Here is a 19,594-nt window from a genome sequence, read left to right as displayed (position 1 = left end):
TTTCTAAGGCTTTTCTGTTTACAATCTGTGTTGCTTATTTTGAACATCAACCGGGAGTGGAAACATGAAGACTCGAACATGATTTCTTTATGTTTTTATTCAATGATATGCATTTAATTGCACATTTTGAAGCATAATTCAGACATATGTTCTTAAATACAAATGCCTCTTTTGACAAAATTACAAACATGGCAAAAAAATGAAACAAAAAGGGTAAAAATATCTCAAACTGGCAGGATTTAGGATTTAGGAAGTCTTCCGCTCAGGTGGTTTTAGTGTCACTGCTGAGTAGAACTCAGAAAGCGGTCTCGGGTCAACTCATTTATTGCAAAATTTTGCTCATTTTGTGGACAAAAACTCAAACTTTGGCTTTATCAGGGGATTTTTTTTTCATGGTTTGGGATGGACATAAAAAAAAAAACAAAAAACATACTTTTAGGTGCTTTCAACTCAAAAAAAAAGTTCTGCTGGTTTAATTCTAGTCTTTGGTAGATTACACCAGCTGATGCAAGTAAATACATCATGTTTGATCATATATAACATTTTCTGAGGCAAATATAAATCAATTCTCTGTTGATTTTGTCTAATTTCGACAAAACCACAAACAAGAGAAATAGAAACTATACACAGCAAGCTTCCCCCAAAAGGCACAATAGGCTTGATTTATATAAAATTACCTGCATCATTCTTCAGCAAAAAACATTTTGTGGTTTATGTGAAGATCTAAAATAAAATCATTTATATACACAATGAGAATCAAGACTTTACATTCACAACTAAAAAAAAAGACTTTTTGAAATAAGGAGAATTTCTTTTTCACTAAAAAGGTCATATTTTTCCTCATTTTGTTACTTTAATTATTACAAAGACTTGGGTTCAATTTCTGCTTTCTGTTGTTTATTTTTTTATTTTAAAAAAACTATGAACAAAGTTGTTTTGTGTACAAATCTGGTAGGTTTTTGCATTTATATTATATGAAAATACTAAATATTTTAAATACAACTTTATGATTGATAAATTTGCTGTAAATCTGTGCAGCCAAAGTTAGTTACGAACTGTATTAGAAGAGTTAAATATTTATATTTTTTTCTTATAATGTAGTAAAAAAGTTGGACCCAATAAAAAGGGTTTCAACATTTCAACTTTCCCAAAAAGGAAAAAAAAGTGAAAAACAACCAAAAAAAAACACCTAAGTAAAAAGGATCTACGAATTAACGTTTGATTATAGAAAATATATTTCTGCTACTTTATCAAGTGGTCCCTCCCAGAAACTCAACGGACGGATCAAAAGAATGAAGGTGGAACAATGTAGGACAGAAACCAGACTGTTTTCTTTTAGACGGCTAAAAGAAGAAAAGATTTCGGTTAGGTCAAAGCACCTCAGATTACTAGCTCCAAACCATTGGATGGGGTCAGTTTCTTTTCTGTTTTTAAAGCAGAAACTTCAGTGTTTTGGTCTGGTTGTGCCTCAGCACATCACCTCACTTACTCGACTTACTCCAGGTCCGTTCAGTTCTACTTGACAAAAATCGGTTCTGATCCTTTCCTAACTGACCTCTACTTTCCTTAACCGGCCTTCTGAGAACTTGCATCCCTCTTTCACTTCTGCGGCGACCTCATGTGATCAAAGACTAACATTCTAGCCCTGACAGTGGACGGTGGACATTAGGTCTTAAGGCGAGCTGAGTGCCCCCCCCCTCAGATGTCTGTCTGTATACAGTGTTTCCTCACTGGGCTCACAGGATGTGCAGAAATGTTTCTGGAAGTTTCTGGGTTGTGCCTCCTCGGCAGTGCCTCCACAACGTCGCCGACGCTCTCCTCGTTGATGTACAGGAAGGTGTTGCTGCTTCCTTCTCTCGGCGAGGAAAGCGGCGATGAAGAGAAGTGCTCGGCTGAAAAGCAGCTCCAGTGCGAGTCGTCCACGGACGGGAGGCTGCCGCTCAAGGACGGCGAGTCAAACTCGGAGGAGTTTGTGCTGCGCTGCTCCAGGTGGTGCGTGTCCACGTCTCCATGCGTTTCGTTCACTTTCGTCTCTTCTTCGCTGCTGCTGCTCTTCCAAAGCTGACTCTTGGAGGTTTTACCCCCCGAGGTTGAAGGCTCCTCAGAGGTGCAGCAGGAGTTGCTGGGCTGAGCGCAGCAGCAGCCGGAGAGACTGCTGGCTCTTTTAACCCCCGCAGTGCTGCTGTCGATGCAGTTGGCTTCATCCAGGCTGCTGCTGGCGCTGCCGTGTCTCACCTTTCGGTGTTTTGACTCCACATCTGCCTGCACCTCCAGACTATTATCCCTGCAAAACAGAAGTTAACCCAGTCAGTATCACACACTAAGAACAGTTAACTATATTTTGGATCAGCTTTGAATTCTCAGTAAAGTAATCCTTTAGGTTCTAAAGGATTTTTATTTTTTTATATTTTATGCGACACATTTAATTTAACAAAATTGATTGTTCAGTTTTTTTTTAGCTCTGCTTCCTGATTGGCTGTAGAACATGCCAATCAATCTCCTCTGGTGTTCTGTGCAGAATGAGTTCATCTTAAAAAAAAAAAGATATTTTTTTTCATTCTATAATACTGGGCTCATTTTTCTATGAAATTTGAACTTTTAGAGTTTAAACAAAAAAAGAAGCCTGAAAACATTCACGTCTGTCTGAGAAAATTGTAAAAAGTGTGTAGTAAGAGGTTTTAAACCCTTAAAACATCTAAAAAAAATAAGACAAATACTTCACGGATTTTGTCTATCGGAGGTTATTTTTAGAACGTAACTCCCTCAATTACCAAGGCAACAGTGTACCCAATGATGACCCTCAGATATCTGCAGGAAACAGTAGGATGACAGTTAATCCTGACCTTTCCAGAGGCGTGTAGGCATTAAGGATAGATCCCGCCATGGCTTTTGTGCTGGCGTTGTCACTCATAGTCCCCAGACTGACGGTTGCCGATTCGCCGCTCAGACTGCAGCGCTCTTTCTGGACGTCGGCCTGCACCTCCATCCTGAAACAAAAAACAATTATTATTACTTACTTCAAACATTTATTAGAGAAACTTCCAATACAAACCTCTCTGAAATGTTGTTTTATTTTGAAAGGATACTTTATCAAAAAAAAAAACTGTAAAATTCTAAAATTATATGACTTAAAGCAAAAGATTCTAGCTTTGTCAAACATATGAGGCAGGTTAGAAGTTTAAGTAAACTATTATTGAATGATAAAATATTACAAAATCACTTTGTAATTGCATTTTCTGCTCATTGCTGTGCAGCTGAAAAATAACCTGCAGACATAAAAGAAGTTTGACACCAAATATGACCCAAACAAGGAAGCTGAAAGCTGAGTAAACAAAGGATTTTTTTAGTGCTTTAAAAGGGGAATTCAATCCATCAAGTCACAAAAAAAGTTTCATGTTAGCCTAGACTCTAAACAGTTGGTAAAAAATTGTTAGTAAAAATGACAACAAAGCCTTTAAAGTTAATTATATCAAAGGAAAAAAGCAAATGTAAAAACAGTCAAAATAAAGCAACAAGAAGGAGCCACTTCTGAGATCAAACTGTGAAGAAAAAGGTTATCCAAATGGATTTTAATAGCACATTTATATTAAACTAGAAAATTAGGACTAAAATAAGTAAAAAAAAAAGTTCACAAACATATAAAAAGATAAAAATGACAAATAATAAGTTTATATTTTCAAATCTGGTGTGAAGCTTTTAGAATATTATTTGTTTCATTTATTTCATTTATTGTGAATGATAATGTACATTGTTTTTTTTTCTTTTTGTCAACTGGCACAAACAATACATAAATTTAGAGAATTAAGTGAACTTGAATTGAAATTGAAGTTTTAATGTAAACATGCTTAGGACAGCAGAAGGGTTACTCCAGAGCTGTCCATCAGCTCAAAACACTTCAGTTTGTTACCTGTTGTAGCAGCTGCCAGACAGGCTGCCAGTGATGCTGGTCCCGGCTAGGGCCGTGGTGCTGGCGTTGTCGCTCATGTTGTCCCGCTGAGCGGTGCTCACGCCGCAGCGTTCCATGTGGCTTCCGCTCACGCTCAGGCCTGTTAAACCACCAACGCTCGCCGCGTCGCCGAGGCTCGGATTATTGAGTCGAGTCTCCGCCACTGAAGTCGTGTCTGTGAAGAAAAGCGAAAGAGGAAGACACTGATTTAACTCAAACTGAGTGACAGAGGTTCAAACGTGAAAATAGATTAAGCTTTAGTAGTTTCTTTGTAAAAGATTAACATAACAGGAATTGTATATAAGTCAATAAAAAGACAAACACGTCTGAAGAAAACAGCAAAAATATATGGAAAAGTGGGTTAAGAAGATAAAAAAAGATAAAAGAAACATAAAAAGATGAGATGAAGAAAGATAAAGCTGGATCACCAGAAAGATCAAAGTCTGCAGTCGCTCACATTACAAGTACACAACTCATTGTTGACACAAGAAATACAACCTGTCCCTCTTCATCATCATCATCATCATCATCTCACTAGAAAGCAAAGCTACTGCTGCCTGTTTTGACTTGCACAACCATTTCACACCAAATACAAACATTTAGATGTGTCGACTGAACACTTTTGCAATACCTTATGGGTAAATAACAATATGCTAAAGCATTGGCGGATGTGGGTGCACCTCTTCAGGCCATAAACACCTCCCAAAACCACTTAGGCAACATTTGGCTAAATCCCTTGAAGTGTTTTCAGAATTGTTGTGGGTTGTTGATACAACACAGAGAGCAAAAGAGCTGCATGTAATAGAAGGATGTCTTCAAATTGACAAAAGTAGCAGGTCAGAGAAGGGAAATGGAAAGATAAAAAGGAAAAAAAAAGGCTTAACCGGACATACAGTCAATGTGAATCAATTGGGTATTTGCTGGATTTACGTTAACAGAATAGTCCAAAGAATGTCTTCACTGGAGTTAAAGCTCAGGTGTTAGAGGGTTAAGTCTACCAAGTTCCAGCCCTTTTTAATGTTTTTATTAGTTTCTCACCTGTTGCTACTGCCCCACTGCCTATGTTATCATTTTCATCATCAAACTCGATCCGCACTCCTTTGCCATTTCCGGCAGAAACTCCACAGCCGCCACTCCGGCATAAGGAAATGGGCACCACTCCGTAGACGTACGCAAGCATGATGGGAACGCCGATGCCTACGAAACACAGGAAACGAGAAACAATTAAAGGACATTTTGTTACCAGGAACTGATTCCTCACCCTCACATAATTTAATTGTCGGTAGAGATAAAAAAAAAGTCTTCCTACCAACTGTGACCGCAGCAACTACAGGTGACACGATCACCGACAGCGTGACGCCACCAGCGATCACCAGGTTCCTCTTGTGTTTGTTGATGTCCTTGCCCTCATAGCGATTATGGATCTGGTGACATCAGTAGTAGAGCAACGTTAATAAAAGATTCTGACAGAGCAGTGCAGTGAAGAAAAAAATAACATTTCAACTACAATAAAAGTAACAATCCTTAAATACACCAAAGTAGAACTGAAAAGTAGTTATCAAAAAACAAATTAAAGTGGTGATTTAATTAGACATAACGTATCATTTATTGCATAGAAATGAACATGATAGACACAAATTAGTAGCATTTGTTTTTCTAAAATGAAATAAAAATGATTGTCTTTTTGTTTATGAGCAGCTAGATTAAAAAATTTTATGAAACAAATTACATTTAACTTACTTAGGTACTAAAACATGTATAAATGTATTTTAAAAAATGAGAAATGGATGTTAGGAATGTAAGAAATTCAATTTTTTCTCCTAAAAATTATTTATGTGAAATGTTATCAGGTAAATTATAAAACTATTTCTAACCACTGTGGTTTTTATTAACCACTGTATTAGTTATTTAATACTATTTTACTTATTCTAAACATTACAAAACTCATCAGTTTATATAGTGAAACTTTGAGTTCCATAAGCTAACTATATTATGGTAAAGCACTGTAACTGTAATTTTTTTAATATTACAGAGTAAAAAATATTTATTTAAACATGTAATTTTAACATGAGTAAGATTAGATATTTATTAAAAATGATCTTAAAATCCTGTTAATTATTAACATAAACTCTCACCTTTCGGCCGACGTACACCGGGATGCCAATGATCATTGCTGGGATGGCGATGCCGGCAATGAGGGCAATGCCCACAGGCGCGCCCACCAAGGTGCCAAGCTGCCAAAGGATTTTCTTCTTCCTGCTCCAGGGCTTCTTTCCCCAGAAGGTGCAGCCTGATGGACTGAAAGGGTGAAAAAGGTCACGAGGTCTGGTTAGCTTGTTCATAAATTTAAAGTTAGAGCTTTAATATGTTTGTAGGTCAGAGGAAATCTAAATCATTGACATCAAAATGCATAAAGAGAAAGCAGCAGTGTGCTGTCTTAGTATTACTGCCAAAATACAATTCGACTTTGATTTACATGGTAACAATATTTGATTTATTTTTGCTTTAGTTTGGAATACCTGTAACCCTTTAACTAATAATAAAAACATTAATCAAATAAATGATGAATTTTTGCATTTTCCAAGTTTTCAATCTTTAAACTGTGTTTTTCTTACCTTAAGTAGTGCAGGTCGGAGATCTCCTTCATGCAGAGCCAACAGAACTCACAGCCGCAGACGGCGCAGGTCATGTGGTTACAGCTCCCATCATTCATCTTGATGATGTAGGCCGAGCAGCGAGGGCACGGTTTGATGTCATCACCTGGCGAGGATAGAATAGGGAGATGCTTGCATTAAAAACTGGTAAAAGTTCATCGTTTATCACAGTTTAGGGGTTTACCAATGTTTGCTGTCATGTAAATAAAATGACTTAAGTCCAAAGAACAGGTCGGGTTAGTCTGAAGTGCACTGGAGTTCTCTGTGATACCTGCTGCTCCGCTTTCCTGGCTGTAGCTGAGAGACGATGACCTGAAAGCCCTCAGCCTGAGGTTCTGGGCTCTCTGCTGACGTGCAGTGTCGCATGTTTGGTTGGGATGCCACAACTGTTTGCAGTGGTAGCAGAACTCGGTCCCACAGCCCTGACGCCCACAGGTGATCTTTGGGCAGCTGGCGCAGCCAAAAGCAATGACCGCATAGCTATGGGAGGAAAAGAAAAGAAATGTAAAAACGACAATTCATTGTGAAAAGAAAAGAAAAATCCAGCAGGGCAGAAACAAAAGACAGCAAAACTTTTATTTCATTTTTACTTTAAACAAAAATACAACATGTAAAAGAAGAGAAGAGTAAAAGTGAAAGATATATATTCAATAGTGTAAGAAGTTAAGTAGGCCCAGTTGGTTGGGTGTAGGGCTTATGTGCGGCAAACCAGCGTTCAGCAACAATGAGCTTAATCCGGTGAGGGTCCTTAGAAAATACCCTTCATGCTGCTGCCTAAACTATGTAGCCACAAGGGGGCTCAAGTGGGTGCCGGTGCCAGCCCGGACAAAATACATCAGGAAGGGAATTCGAGGTTAAAAATCTCAATAATGCGGAAATGCTTTAAATCAAAGATTTCTGAGCTTTTAAAAGATATATGCACATATCACTCTGTATTACTTATGATTTATCTTTTAAGTATTGTTTCCACTGTTCATTTTAATTGTATTTTATGTCTACTTTATTGTTTTAACTGTATTTGTTTTCTTGTGGTGAGGAGGTCTCCTTTGAAAAGGAGATCTAATCTCAGTGGGATTTCCTGGTAAAATAAAGGTTGAATAAATACATAAAATAATCAGTGAAAGCTGATTTTTTGTGGCTAACCCCTAATGGGATATGCCGAAAAGGCAAACGTTAGGACCACATAAATGTTCTGGTTTGTTAGAAAAAAATATTACAAGAGAACATCCTGCATTATACCTACCACCTTAGTTACTGCATCACCAAAACAGTTCTTGTGTGAGGTATTCTGAATGAATCCATGTCAATAAAATTGAAACAAATAAATTGATATTTGAGAAAAAGCAGGTTCTTAGAAAAACCTTAGCGCAAAAAGACAAATTCCAATAACTCCAGCTAATCAGAATTTCATAAAAATTCTTACAAACGAAACAAATGGTAAACTTTTCTTTAATGCGTTTTAGTTCTTCAGTAAGACTTGTGTAACACAAAGAAGAGCCAAAAGTCTCCAGAAAACGCTCCATCTGGTCAGCTAAAACATGTCTGCCAAACCAAATATTTTTATTCCTTTAAACCTTTTATTCAGATCGGCACACATTCTCAGAAAAAGGATGAAGCAATCACCTCATCCTGTGATTCTTCTTGGCCAATAACTTGATTACTTAATGAGAAGGGTAAGCCACGACTTGAGAAATAAGAGTTGCAACAGAGTTGACGTTAGCAGACGGTATAAAATAAATATGAATGAAATCAGTTTATGACAGGAATATTTACTATTTTTGGAAAATAATACTTTATGTTGCAAATTTTTATGTACGAGGACATTAAACTAAGTAGCAAATGTATTGAGCCCAGCATTTTCAACACATTCCTCCTTAAAACGAAAAGTCAGTCTGGACCTTTTGCAGACAGTCGGTTATCTTCCAGTCTCAACATCATTGAGGAGAACTGATGAAATACTTTGTAAAACTGGAAACTCGGATGTGTTAAAAGGACTTTTTCATCAAAAGCACCTTTTATAGAGGATACCCACATTCCCTGCAAAGTGAAATCTCCTGTGGACCGAAGCAGAAAACACAAGATTGAGGTCATCCACCCCAACGGTTCTGCCTGCTGTCCATTAGAACCGACCAGCAAAGCCTAATAACCTTCAAGTCTAATTATACAACAATAATAATGAAAGAACATTTTGCAGTGGAGAGCGGCAGCCCGCCAAAACTGAAGTATTTGGATGGCGAGGGGGAAGAAAGAGCTATTCTCCTAACAGACAAAGGTCAACAGTGTTGACGCAACAAAGCTGGATGAGAAAATAAAGGGAAAAGCTATACTGGGATCAGGCTGTAAGACAAAAGCAATGAAGAAACTGAATGAATACGCATGTCTAAGGTTCTCCAGAAACTCCAGACTAGATCCTCGAGTAAGTTCAGCTCGTAACACGGTGCTACCTGTAGAGCCAGCTGACCAGAGCCTCCTTCTGAGAGCAAACTTAGGCTAAGAATGTGATTCAAGTATCATAGTCACTGCTCAACTTTTGGCCTAATAAAATGTGTTCATAAAAGTGCTCCTGACACAGATGATGTTGAGAGATCAAATGTATGTAATTTCGTTAAAGGTATCAGTAATCATGCCCCCATGTCTGGGTTCATGAGATCATTTAATGACTCTTCCAGTACAGTGAGGTTCTCCGTGTACTGCAGGAGATTTCAGCAGTACTTCTGTCTCTCTCTGACCCAGTTTGACGACTTTGTCCTACATTAGTAGGAGGAGGGGAAAAAAATAAAACGAAGAATAAGGATCTTTTTAATGTCTCAATACAAATAAGAAAAACATCTTAACCCCATAGCGCTCCGTGGAAATGAGACTTTAGAGTTCAAGAGGAGAAGAATCAAGCTCTCCTCCATGTTGGTTTTGTACTCCACCAGATCATTAGGTCATCAACACGTCACTGGTCAAAGCTGAGTTCTTGATTGATTGGTTGACGTGACTTATTTGTCAAAGTTCAAATATATTAATTCTAGATGCACCTGACACTTAAACGTGCTGCAGGACATCTGATCCCATCTGTACATTGACATAACTTTGAAACTACTGATAAAATCGGAATTTTGGTTCTTAATTTGGTTCTTAAAAAACAAAGACAGTCTTGAAGTGTTATAACAAATGTGTGATCATACTGATCCCATCTTCAGTGGATGACTGCTGAGGAGGAAAATATAATATTTTTATTGCTCCTTTGAGTTATTTTTAACTCTTATTGATGTAGGATCTGCAGTTACTAAGATATTCAGCTTGAAGTCTCGCTGATGACGTCTTTCACCGAGATATTTTTGGACTTTCTGTTCTGAGATTTAGAACTTCAATGGAAATTTAAAGATTGATGACACGATAACCTAAAAGCAATTGTCTCCTAAGTCTGAAATACTTCAATTGCAGAGTTTTTTTAAGTTTCTCACCCGCAATCTGGGGCAGGACACCAGCGGCAGTCCGGTTCGGCTACCAGCCACCGTCTCAGCATGAACTCCTCGTACTTTTCCATGAGCGCTCGGTCTCCCAGGATCATCTGGATGTCGTGGGGGTTGAAGCGCTCTGAACACTCGGGGCAGCTGATGTTGACCCGCGACTCAGAGATTTCAATGCGCAAATACTGCCGCAGACAGTCTGCGCAGGATCGGTGGGGACAGGTCATGATGTCCGGGAAGCGCTCGCGTGGCAGACGCAGCAAACACAGAGGGCACTCCAACAGCTCTGGGGGAAAGCCTGAGGAGGTCGAGGCCACTTCTAGTGGAGAATAGGTTGACGTTCTGTCGTGACAAGTCTCCGACTGTATGCTTTCATTGCTAACGATCCCATCTGCGCCACTTCCTGACTGCGACGCCTTCGATTTTCGCCTGGGGTCACGGTCAGGTCGGCGCCTTCTACCAAAGAGAGAGTGGAGAGACAGACGGCGCTTCTTAGGAGTCTTTCGCACAGAGGGAAGGCTGACTGAGGAGGCAGCAGAGTGAAGGTCACGCTCTGAGCCTGATCTGCCATAGGGATGCTGAGGAAAACTGCTCATGATGCTAGAAGGGGTGCGGCCGGAGGATCACCACATCAGGGGCGATGATAAGGAGGGCCAAAGGGAAAGGGGACGCAGAGAATGAGTGGGGTTGATGGACGGAGCAGGGACTACTCGCTGCTAGGACATAATGGCGAGAACATCATCTTGAGGTGCTTGAACAGGATTTGACGAAGGATGTTGAGGTGGCTGATGCAAAGGTTCTGACACAGGAGATGAGTCTGAAAAAGAAAGAAAAATAAAACTTCAGAATAAATACTTCAGTATTCCCAAAACAAAGACTCTCAATGGACGTCAACATTTTTTTTTCCATGCTGGCTGCACGCTCTAATTTTGTTTATGCGCACTTGTTTGTCTTTAGGGACTAATTTCTGAAATTTTCCCAGCAGAGCCAAGAGGTTCCCAATTAACAAGATGCTGCAAATGTGACGTGAGGTTAAAAATAAAAACTACAATATTTACTTTCACCAGTGGCTGTTTTTTTAAATGCACATGGGAACAAAGTTGCATTTTACCCACTTAGATGAAAATTGTGTTTTAACATGTTCTTGTTGCCCTTTTCTCAAGATGGAGGACATTTAAATAGAAAATTAAACTAAAAATTGCATTTTTGAGTATTTATTTACTCAAGTCATTGTGAATCAGAAGCAGATGAAAAATACACTTTGAAGGAGCTTATTTATGATGTATTTATGTTTATGATGATTTTGTTGCACCGGTAATGTTAGGTTAGGAGTGTGAGGAGCTGTAAACAGAGAGCTCTCAGCATCGAGGAGAAGAAAGTGGGGATCCTCCGTCCCACTGGTCCTGACCACAATGGTGAATTTCTAATGAACTACTATTGCTCTGTAGAAACTATGTCCTTAATAACAATAGTTTTTAAAATTACTTTGGATAAAAATGGGATAATACCAATTAAAAGACCACTGGGAACACTTTTAAAATAGATCAAAAGATGACTGGAGTGGGTCTATTAACATCACTTTATTGTTCCAAAAGCAAACTAAACTGGGGCTTTTTAGCAGCTGATGCCAAAGCAGCCTTTTGTGTACTGCTATGAATGCATTCATTCTGAATGCTGAGTCAAGTTCCTGCAGCTTACCACCGTCATCTAGGTCAAACATAATACACTGAACTGTGTTTGTGCCTAAACTTAACCAAGCAAATATTTTGGAAGCACAGCTACAGTGACTGAGGGAAGAGGCTTCTCACATCTGACATTACAAAGTGTTGTGATGGGTTGACGCCCTTTTCTGTTTCTTCTGTGCCAAACTACAACTGATGAAAAATGAACTGAAATGAAAGAGAGATGTTTCTGTCTGAGGTCTATCCCAAAAGACATTGTAGGGCTGTTACACACAAAAAAATAGTAGTAAAGTCGATAACCTACACCAGTGTTAATTTTTGTCTCCTTTATTTTACTTTTTGTGTGACAAATCAATTTATCTATAAATTTAAAGCCTCAAATAGAAACCATTGAGCCAATCAAAGATCCGGTCCAATGAAAATGCTGTTTTTAACAATTTCTTGTGGCATCTTTCTGGTGACGCAGGACATGTATTAAGAAAAATTTGCTCAAAAATTGCATTTCTGAATGTTTATTTATTCGAAGGATATAATTCAGCAGCAGAAAATGAAGCTTGAAAAAGAGCTTATTTGTGACGTAGAAAAGTCCAATGGTCTGGGCCTCAAACTTGCTGTTCCGAGCTCTCAGTAATGTGAAGGGGAAGGGGGTGGGGTTGCTATGTGCCAACGGTCCCGCCCACATCTTGAAGGTGAATTCCTAACGTACTATTGCCATTCTGCAGAAACTACATCCTTGAAAACGACAGTTTTTTTCCTTGAAAACGACACCATTTTTTTTTTCTTTTTTTATTAGGGCTAAAGACTGCATATTTTATAAATAAAAAAACAACTGGGAACACTTTTACAATAGATCACGAGATGATCAATGTGGATATTTAACAAAAAACACAACTTAAAAAAAAGAAGAAAAAAAAAAGAAAACCAAAAAATAAATTGTTCATCAAATCATCGCTCAATGGAATGTGAAAGAGGAGTCAGGGTGGAGTCAGAAAAGAACATCTGACAAAAGAGTGAGTGAAACTTAAAGGGACACTTTACAAAATTGTGGCATAACCAGTTCCCTTCTATTAAAACTGTTTTACTGGCAGATCCATCGTCTAGCAAAAAAGTACTGATGGGATCTGAAGATTAGTAAGTGTTCCTCTATCTTCCAGACTAGTAAAAGACTAATTAGAGCCACTTACTGGCTTTTATGATGCTGTAGTGGTGGAAATCCAAAATAAAACATATTTGGCACAAACCAAAAATGTTGCCAGCGCAGGGAAAAATTTTTAATGAGCAAGAGAAACAATTTTAACCAACTTGAAATGACACTCCAGTGATGTAATTAAGCAGGAAAGTACTGGCTCTGCCGTGGAGAAAGAGTGAGTGGGACTTTCCATCTGACTGACTGAGGTCAGTGCATGTGTTTGTGCGAGTACACACATGTGTGCGCTTCAGCTCTTTGGCTCAGGGGGCGATCACATGCAAACACAGTTCACACACTGGGATGGTGTCCCAGTTCCTTGACAGGCCTGCGGCACAATAAGTGGTTTCAATCGTCTGTCAGCTGGGTAAGGAAATCCCAAAAAAACTTCATGCATTACCGAATGGAAAATAGATTCAGGCTGAGAGTTTTCTGCTAGAATTGCAAATGTGAGGTCAGATTTGTTCCTTCTTTTTTTTTTTTTTGCAAAACTTGAAGTTTTGTGTCAAAATAAAAGAGGGAGAAGAATGTACTTCATAGAGGAAACAGTTTAGCATTTATACAACCATAGGACGACTACATACACAATAACACAATAGTTACTGTTTTGAAATAATGAACAAAAAAGGTTTCTCTTTGGAGAATCGCTAAATTAAATAACTAATTCGTCCAGCTCAATAGCATTAAAACCAAATGATCTTTTCCCAATTTCAACAACATTTTTCTAAATAAGATCACAGCAAAATGTTGTTGCATTATAAATATAAATATTATTCATGCTTCACAGGATTCCCAAAAATGAAAGCAAGAATAGCAATTTAAATAAATCAAGTAAATGCATGTATTCCCTACAATCTGATCAAGACATTGTTTTGTGTCACCGGAAAAGATTGACATCTCAAATTGTTACTGAACAGCAAAGATGTGCCACCTCTGCATTATGTTTACAGATTTTAGAACACTAAGACAGTAAAGGAAACAAGAATATATTCCTTTTTTGAGCCAATAGACATCAACCAATAAACAGATGAGAAAAAATATAATTTAAGCGAGGAGAAAACATTAAAGAATAATTTCAAAATGCGTAAATGAGTTTGTTTAATATGAATCTAGACTTGGGCATGTCCCACTGGGCGGAGGCCCCGGGGAAGACCCAGGACACGCTGGAGAGACTATGTTTCTCGGCTGGCCTGGGAACGCCTCGGGATCCCCCCAGAGGAGCTGGAGGAAGTGGCCGGGGAGAGGGAAGTCTGGGCATCTTTGCTTAGACTGCTGCCCCCGCGACCCGGTCCCGGATGAAGCGGAGGAAGATGGATGGATGGATGGACTTGGGCAGCACTGCAAAAATTCCTATTGATTTTTTACAATTAAATATTAATTTATTTTTCAAATTTCCACTAATTTATATTTGGAAAAACATAATTGTTTAAAATTGCTGTGAAACTGAAAAAAGATCCCAAACTGCTTTTTACAAAGACATTTTTACTAAAAACGTACTTATTTTTGTCCGAGTAACACCTCCTGTCTGATAATCATTTAAAGTCAAAATTGTGTCTGCCTGCAGTTTAAATTACAAAAAATGTTGATTGAGATTAAAACCATTAAATTAAATTTTTTTATTTAAAAAATTTAATGTGGGTCTCTTACAAATTAATATATGGATTTTCACCCCAATCGGCTAAAATTCAGAATAAATTGTTGCCATATTAACCAGCTTTTTTAAATGATTTAGCCACAATGGTATAAAAAAATGGTATAAAAAATGGTATCAAATGGTATAAAATGTGTAAAATACTATTTCAGTTTAAAAACATCTGAGAAATCAGTAAATATAATATGTGATGATGGTTTTTCCCCATCAGCTCAACAGTTTTTGTCAAAAACAAAACTGTCGCCATCAATGAAATCTCTCTTTAAACTCTCTTGGGTAATCTAGAGATGGCTGTAACAAGCCTCTGGGCTTTACTTCCCTTCTAAAGGGAGAGTATTTGTAAAATCTGGCACAATTTTGTTAACATGACGCAACACAACGTGTCATTTACGCGGCTGAGACGTCATCAGAAACGTCTGCCAATAATGGTGTAATATTTGAAATGTGCAACCACATTAACATATTTCTGGATGCTTTCTAATCCTAATTTTGATTTGTATCAAAAGATGAGTATATAAATCTCTCTATACCAATTCTTTTAATAGATACTATTTTTTACATAATTCAATGTTAGAATTTGTATTTATTTTTTGGGAGTGTGTTAAAAATAACCTTCTGCATTATTTCTCGGTGCTGGAGGCTAATAATACACATTTCTACTCTTGCATACAATGGGACTTCCAAGACTGGAAATGACTGGCGAACAGTGTTCCTCTGCTGCGTTCATCACGTACACTGATGTCCGCTCGCATTCCAGCTTGAAGACCAGCTTCCTGGTTGTGACAATGCGTTTAATTGAAAAGGCCTCAGTTCACGGCTGATCCTGGAAGAAAGGCTATCATTATTGCATAACCTTTGTTTATACAATGCACTGAGATATTGACGGAAGCACATACACACTCTCTAGCTAATGACGGTAAGAAAAAAACAACATAAAAGGTTTTCTAGAACTCATCAGGTGTAAAAGTAGCCCCTCTAAACTAAATTATTGCTATGTAGTCAGGAAAAAATGATTTTAAAAAAGCCATGTGATATTCAGAGAGCAGGGAAAAGCAGCAGCAGAGTGTAAAGGTCTCCAACGTTTAACTCAGCACTCACTAAATAGTAGGGCCAATGGGGCAAAGAGCTTTCAGCTAAATCTGGGACATTAAAATGAGGCAAGAGAGGCAATGAACAAGCGTTTAACCACTGGGCCAAGCCACACTAGTGCACAATGAGAGATTGTCAGGTGTATCATGGGTAATAATTCCATTTAAATAATTTATTAGTTAATTGCTTTGATGAAGAACTTATTTTCATAGAAAAAATGCAAACTGAACTGGGCTCTCAACAAAATTCAGCAGAAGTAGTTAACATAGATATTGAAATTCTTGTTTTGTAAGATCTAGATAGAATTCAAAATTAGAAACGCGTGAAATTAGCTTTAGAGATTCGATCCAGAAAGATTGTTTCACTTGTTTAAATGTCAGTCTGACAGAGCAAACAAGAGATCTTGTGATACTGTAGGCATGTAAAGAATTGTATGCATATGTTTTGCCTCAACTCAGAAACCAAACTGTAGTTAAAGTTATATAAAGCAGTAGTTATTTTATGGGACATACCATAGGTCTCCTTGTTACATAGTGGCATAAAAGCTAAAGAAGTCACTGTTTTAAGTTTACCAAACCAAAAACAGCTGGACATCCTTTTTCCAAATAATGCTTCAGCTCTTGTAATTTTAAAAAAAGTGCATTTATATTTCAACAACATATAGCAAAACAGTTTTTTGTTTTTTTTTTCAAATGTAAGTAAAAAAGAAAGGAACATTTACACAAAAAAGTCAGTGTAAAACAAAACAGATGTTATCCAAAGCTGTAGAAGGGAAAGCCAAAATATCCAACTGTACTTGAGTAAATTTTATTTAAGCTAAATCATATTTTACAGATTTGTTTAGTATGCTTTTCATTTTCCACATAAGACTTGAAAATCAGTTTCAATGTTTTAGTCCTCTGAGCTCATGTCTGATACATCAGACAAACCCTTTCTAAACACATGAATGACTAACTTAATGACGGTGACACAGCTACCTGAAGAAGCCATGCCTGCAAGATATATTTCTATAAGGGAGAGTGGCAGCTTGTGTGTTTACAACACCTCTAACAAAAATGTGTGTTTTTATAGTGTTGTAAATTGATTCTAATAGTTACATTTAATGTAATCAATGCTAAATTAAATTACATTAAGCTTAAAAAAAAAAAAGTGATATTCGGGGATCAAATCGATATAAAATCCCCAAATGAATAACCCACAATCACTAGGAACAAAAATTGTAGGATTACAGAAGTATGAATATATATTCTTCCTTTTTAACCTAACCTTACTCTAGTGTGTTAAAAGAAATACATTACATAGAAAAATGCCCACTTATTAAATGTTAACTGGTCAATACATTTTTACAGCATGACTAGCATGGATTAAAAACTACTCACTTATTTCAACAAGTGAAAAAAATGTATGAATCATCACTGAAAACCCCCAGTGGCTACAGTACATATGAAGGATTACATTACTGAGTGATGAAGTCAAAACGAAACTTAACAATAATTCGTTAATTTAATCCCTGAACAGAACTGTGATAACGACAACATACATTAACACTGATCAGAAAACAGTGGAAGAATATTAGTTTAGATCCTACAACATGCTAACCCGTGCTAACCTACTAGCTACGAGATCGAGATTTGTAGCAGGAAGCTACTAACTTTAATCACCAGAGACTTGCTGCTGCTTACCAGCTGTGCTAATGTGTTAGCCACAAAATAAACGATTATATCCACCAAGATTATCTAAACATTATCTTAAGAGTGGTGAAACTTTATTCGGTTTTACCGAAGAACTAGTTTCAACCCAAAGTGAAGTTAGACGAAAGACATCTACAAGCTAACAAAGCTAGCTCGTGAACACCCTCGAAGAGGAGGAAGTTCTGTTAATAACTAACTGTTGTTAGCTAGTACTGACTTTAAAAGTCGTTTTCGTGAACACTTACCGTTTTGTGTCGTCCAATCTCGTGTTACTTCACAACAGCAAAGTCTATTATTGTGTCCATTTCACAAAGTACGTTGGGGGAAAAAATATGTAACACAAAACTTCAGCCAAGGTACATTCCCCGACTCTGACTGTTGTCATCAAGGAAACTTAAACAAAACAATACCGACACTTCCGGTTGCAAACGTTTTCCTTTCAAAACAAAAGTCTTAACTTTAAAGTATTAAATGTCATTGATTATTTAAATACTATATATTTATTTATTCTTCATGTAATGTTTTATGTATCAGATTTAAAAAAAAAAAAAAATTAGGATTAACGTTTGCTTTGAGAAAAGCCCCGAGTTCTCAAATGCTGTTACTAAATTGTACTTATAGTAGATACGTGTTCTCTTTTCTTTAATCAAAACTGTCAATAAACTAAATTAATAAACTGTAAAATAGTCTATTGTTTGTTTCATCATGCAATTGCAAGCTAAGAGGGCGACGAGCTTCAATGTGATTTTTTAGATAATAATTTTTTTATTCTTAAAGAAAAAAATAATTTACTACAAAATCACCATAATCAGTCTGTATTAGTTAAACTTTTCATTATTTTTATTTATTTATAGCAATTTCCCTAGTCGTCAAGTTTTAAGCAAACAAAACAAACATTTTAAAAGTGTGCTTTTACCTACAATTCCGTTTATTCCTTTTATTCCTAAAAACAACCTTTCCAGGATGACCTCTGTTAACTTGACTAGAGTTTTGGCTTTTGACTTGTGATGCAAATATGCCACCTAGTGTGCATTGAAGGTTATTTTCAGACAGCTAAAAATCATGATGCCACATCACTTTATTTTCACTTTAAAATGATAGTGCTACGGATCATGAAAAACAGTTGACATGTAAATTTGTCCGTTTTAACTTGCAAAATTGCATATAAGCTGAGACTGATAACATTTAATGCTCCAAATTAAGCCTTAATAATACAGACATGGAACGTCAATAATTGATAAAATTATACAAATAGAAACTTATTTATGACATGATGATACTTAGAGATTAATGTCACAAAAATGTGAAGAAAAAAAATCAGGAAGTTAATCAATTATGCAGTTGCTCTGTTTACTTTTCCACTTTTTAATAAGCGCAAACATTCCTGTTGTCTTTACAAATGGGTTGCAATATATATTTATATATATTTGAGCATGTTTGTTTAATTTGAAGATTACCCTGGCAAATATGCATACTTTGCCATAGCTGTCACTACCTTGCTGTCAAATTAATAAAAATGTATTTATTTTGAAATTGTTATTACTATTTGACTTCTTCGAGTTAGCCCAGGTTTCCAGGGTTTGTACTAAAACATTTTTTCTTTGTTTGTTTATGTTTTAATCAATTTTTTGACCTCTTAAACCTAGGCCTATTTTACCGGTAAAAGTGCATATTTCCAAAACAGAGTAATCATTTTTGACCTAACAAGGTCAGTCAACATTTTTCCCCAAGTATGTCATTGTTATGTTCAATTGTTTTGCTTGCCTTCCACTAAAAAAAGTCAAGATGTAAATTTTTGTCTCTAAAGTGAATACTCAAGGTCGAAATTTATTTATTATTTTTTTTAAAGATTGACTTTATGGAAGCACTGCAAATCATTGTATTTGTAGAAAAGTCTCAGGTTCCACATGCTGTCTAACTGGAATAACTTTGTTAATAACATAGACTGGACAAACACTTAGACAAAACCTAATGACAAACAAAGTTAGGGAAGTTTCATTAAAAAATACATGCAAGTGTTATCCCGATAATGTCTTCATGACCAAATACCAAAACAAAATATAACATTCACAAATGTAAAAATAGTAACCAGAGACCTGCTTTTGCTCACTTTGATAATTATATTGTTTTCTACATCCATAACTGTTCCTACAACGCTGTAAGCAGTTTATAGGAAACAGATTCATTTTTGCTTCGGGTTTTCTCATATATTTTCAGTTATATATCTATGATTTTTC

The 19,594-nt window shown here is 36.9% G+C and overlaps 1 protein-coding gene across 1 annotated transcript; it reads right to left on the bottom strand.

The window, feature by feature from the left end:
* Nucleotides 1–79: 79 nt before the first annotated feature.
* Nucleotides 80–18,084, bottom strand: rnf19a (ring finger protein 19A, RBR E3 ubiquitin protein ligase). Its single transcript, XM_024259372.2, has 10 exons — nt 17,603–18,084; nt 10,053–10,875; nt 6,872–7,080; nt 6,562–6,706; nt 6,082–6,244; nt 5,256–5,370; nt 4,985–5,143; nt 3,908–4,121; nt 2,844–2,987; nt 80–2,284 (listed from the first exon to the last, which is right to left on the bottom strand). Exons 2-10 carry the CDS (start codon nt 10,652–10,654, stop codon nt 1,699–1,701), a joined length of 2,337 nt encoding a protein of 778 aa, XP_024115140.1. The 5' UTR covers nt 10,655–10,875; nt 17,603–18,084; the 3' UTR covers nt 80–1,698.
* Between the last annotated feature and the right edge of the window lie 1,510 nt (nt 18,085–19,594).

This window comes from Oryzias melastigma, linkage group LG11 (genome assembly GCF_002922805.2).
Source record: "Oryzias melastigma strain HK-1 linkage group LG11, ASM292280v2, whole genome shotgun sequence".
In the NCBI taxonomy this organism is placed as follows: Eukaryota; Metazoa; Chordata; class Actinopteri; order Beloniformes; family Adrianichthyidae; genus Oryzias; species Oryzias melastigma.
The sequence above is the reverse complement of the archived record's forward strand: the minus strand, read 5'-3'. Positions and strand labels throughout refer to the sequence as shown.

What these genes read in the sequence shown, in the direction of transcription:
- rnf19a (XM_024259372.2), bottom strand. Translation starts at nt 10,654, where the DNA reads ATGAGCAGTTTTCCTCAGCATCCCTATGGCAGATCAGGCTCAGAGCGT. An exon ending in TCCGACCTGCACTACTTAAG is followed by an intron (nt 6,245 to 6,561) that starts GTAAGAAAAACA and finishes TCACCCTTTCAG; the next exon opens with TCCATCAGGCTGCACCTTCT. An exon ending in AGTTGCTGCGGTCACAGTTG is followed by an intron (nt 5,144 to 5,255) that starts GTAGGAAGACTT and finishes TGTGTTTCGTAG; the next exon opens with GCATCGGCGTTCCCATCATG.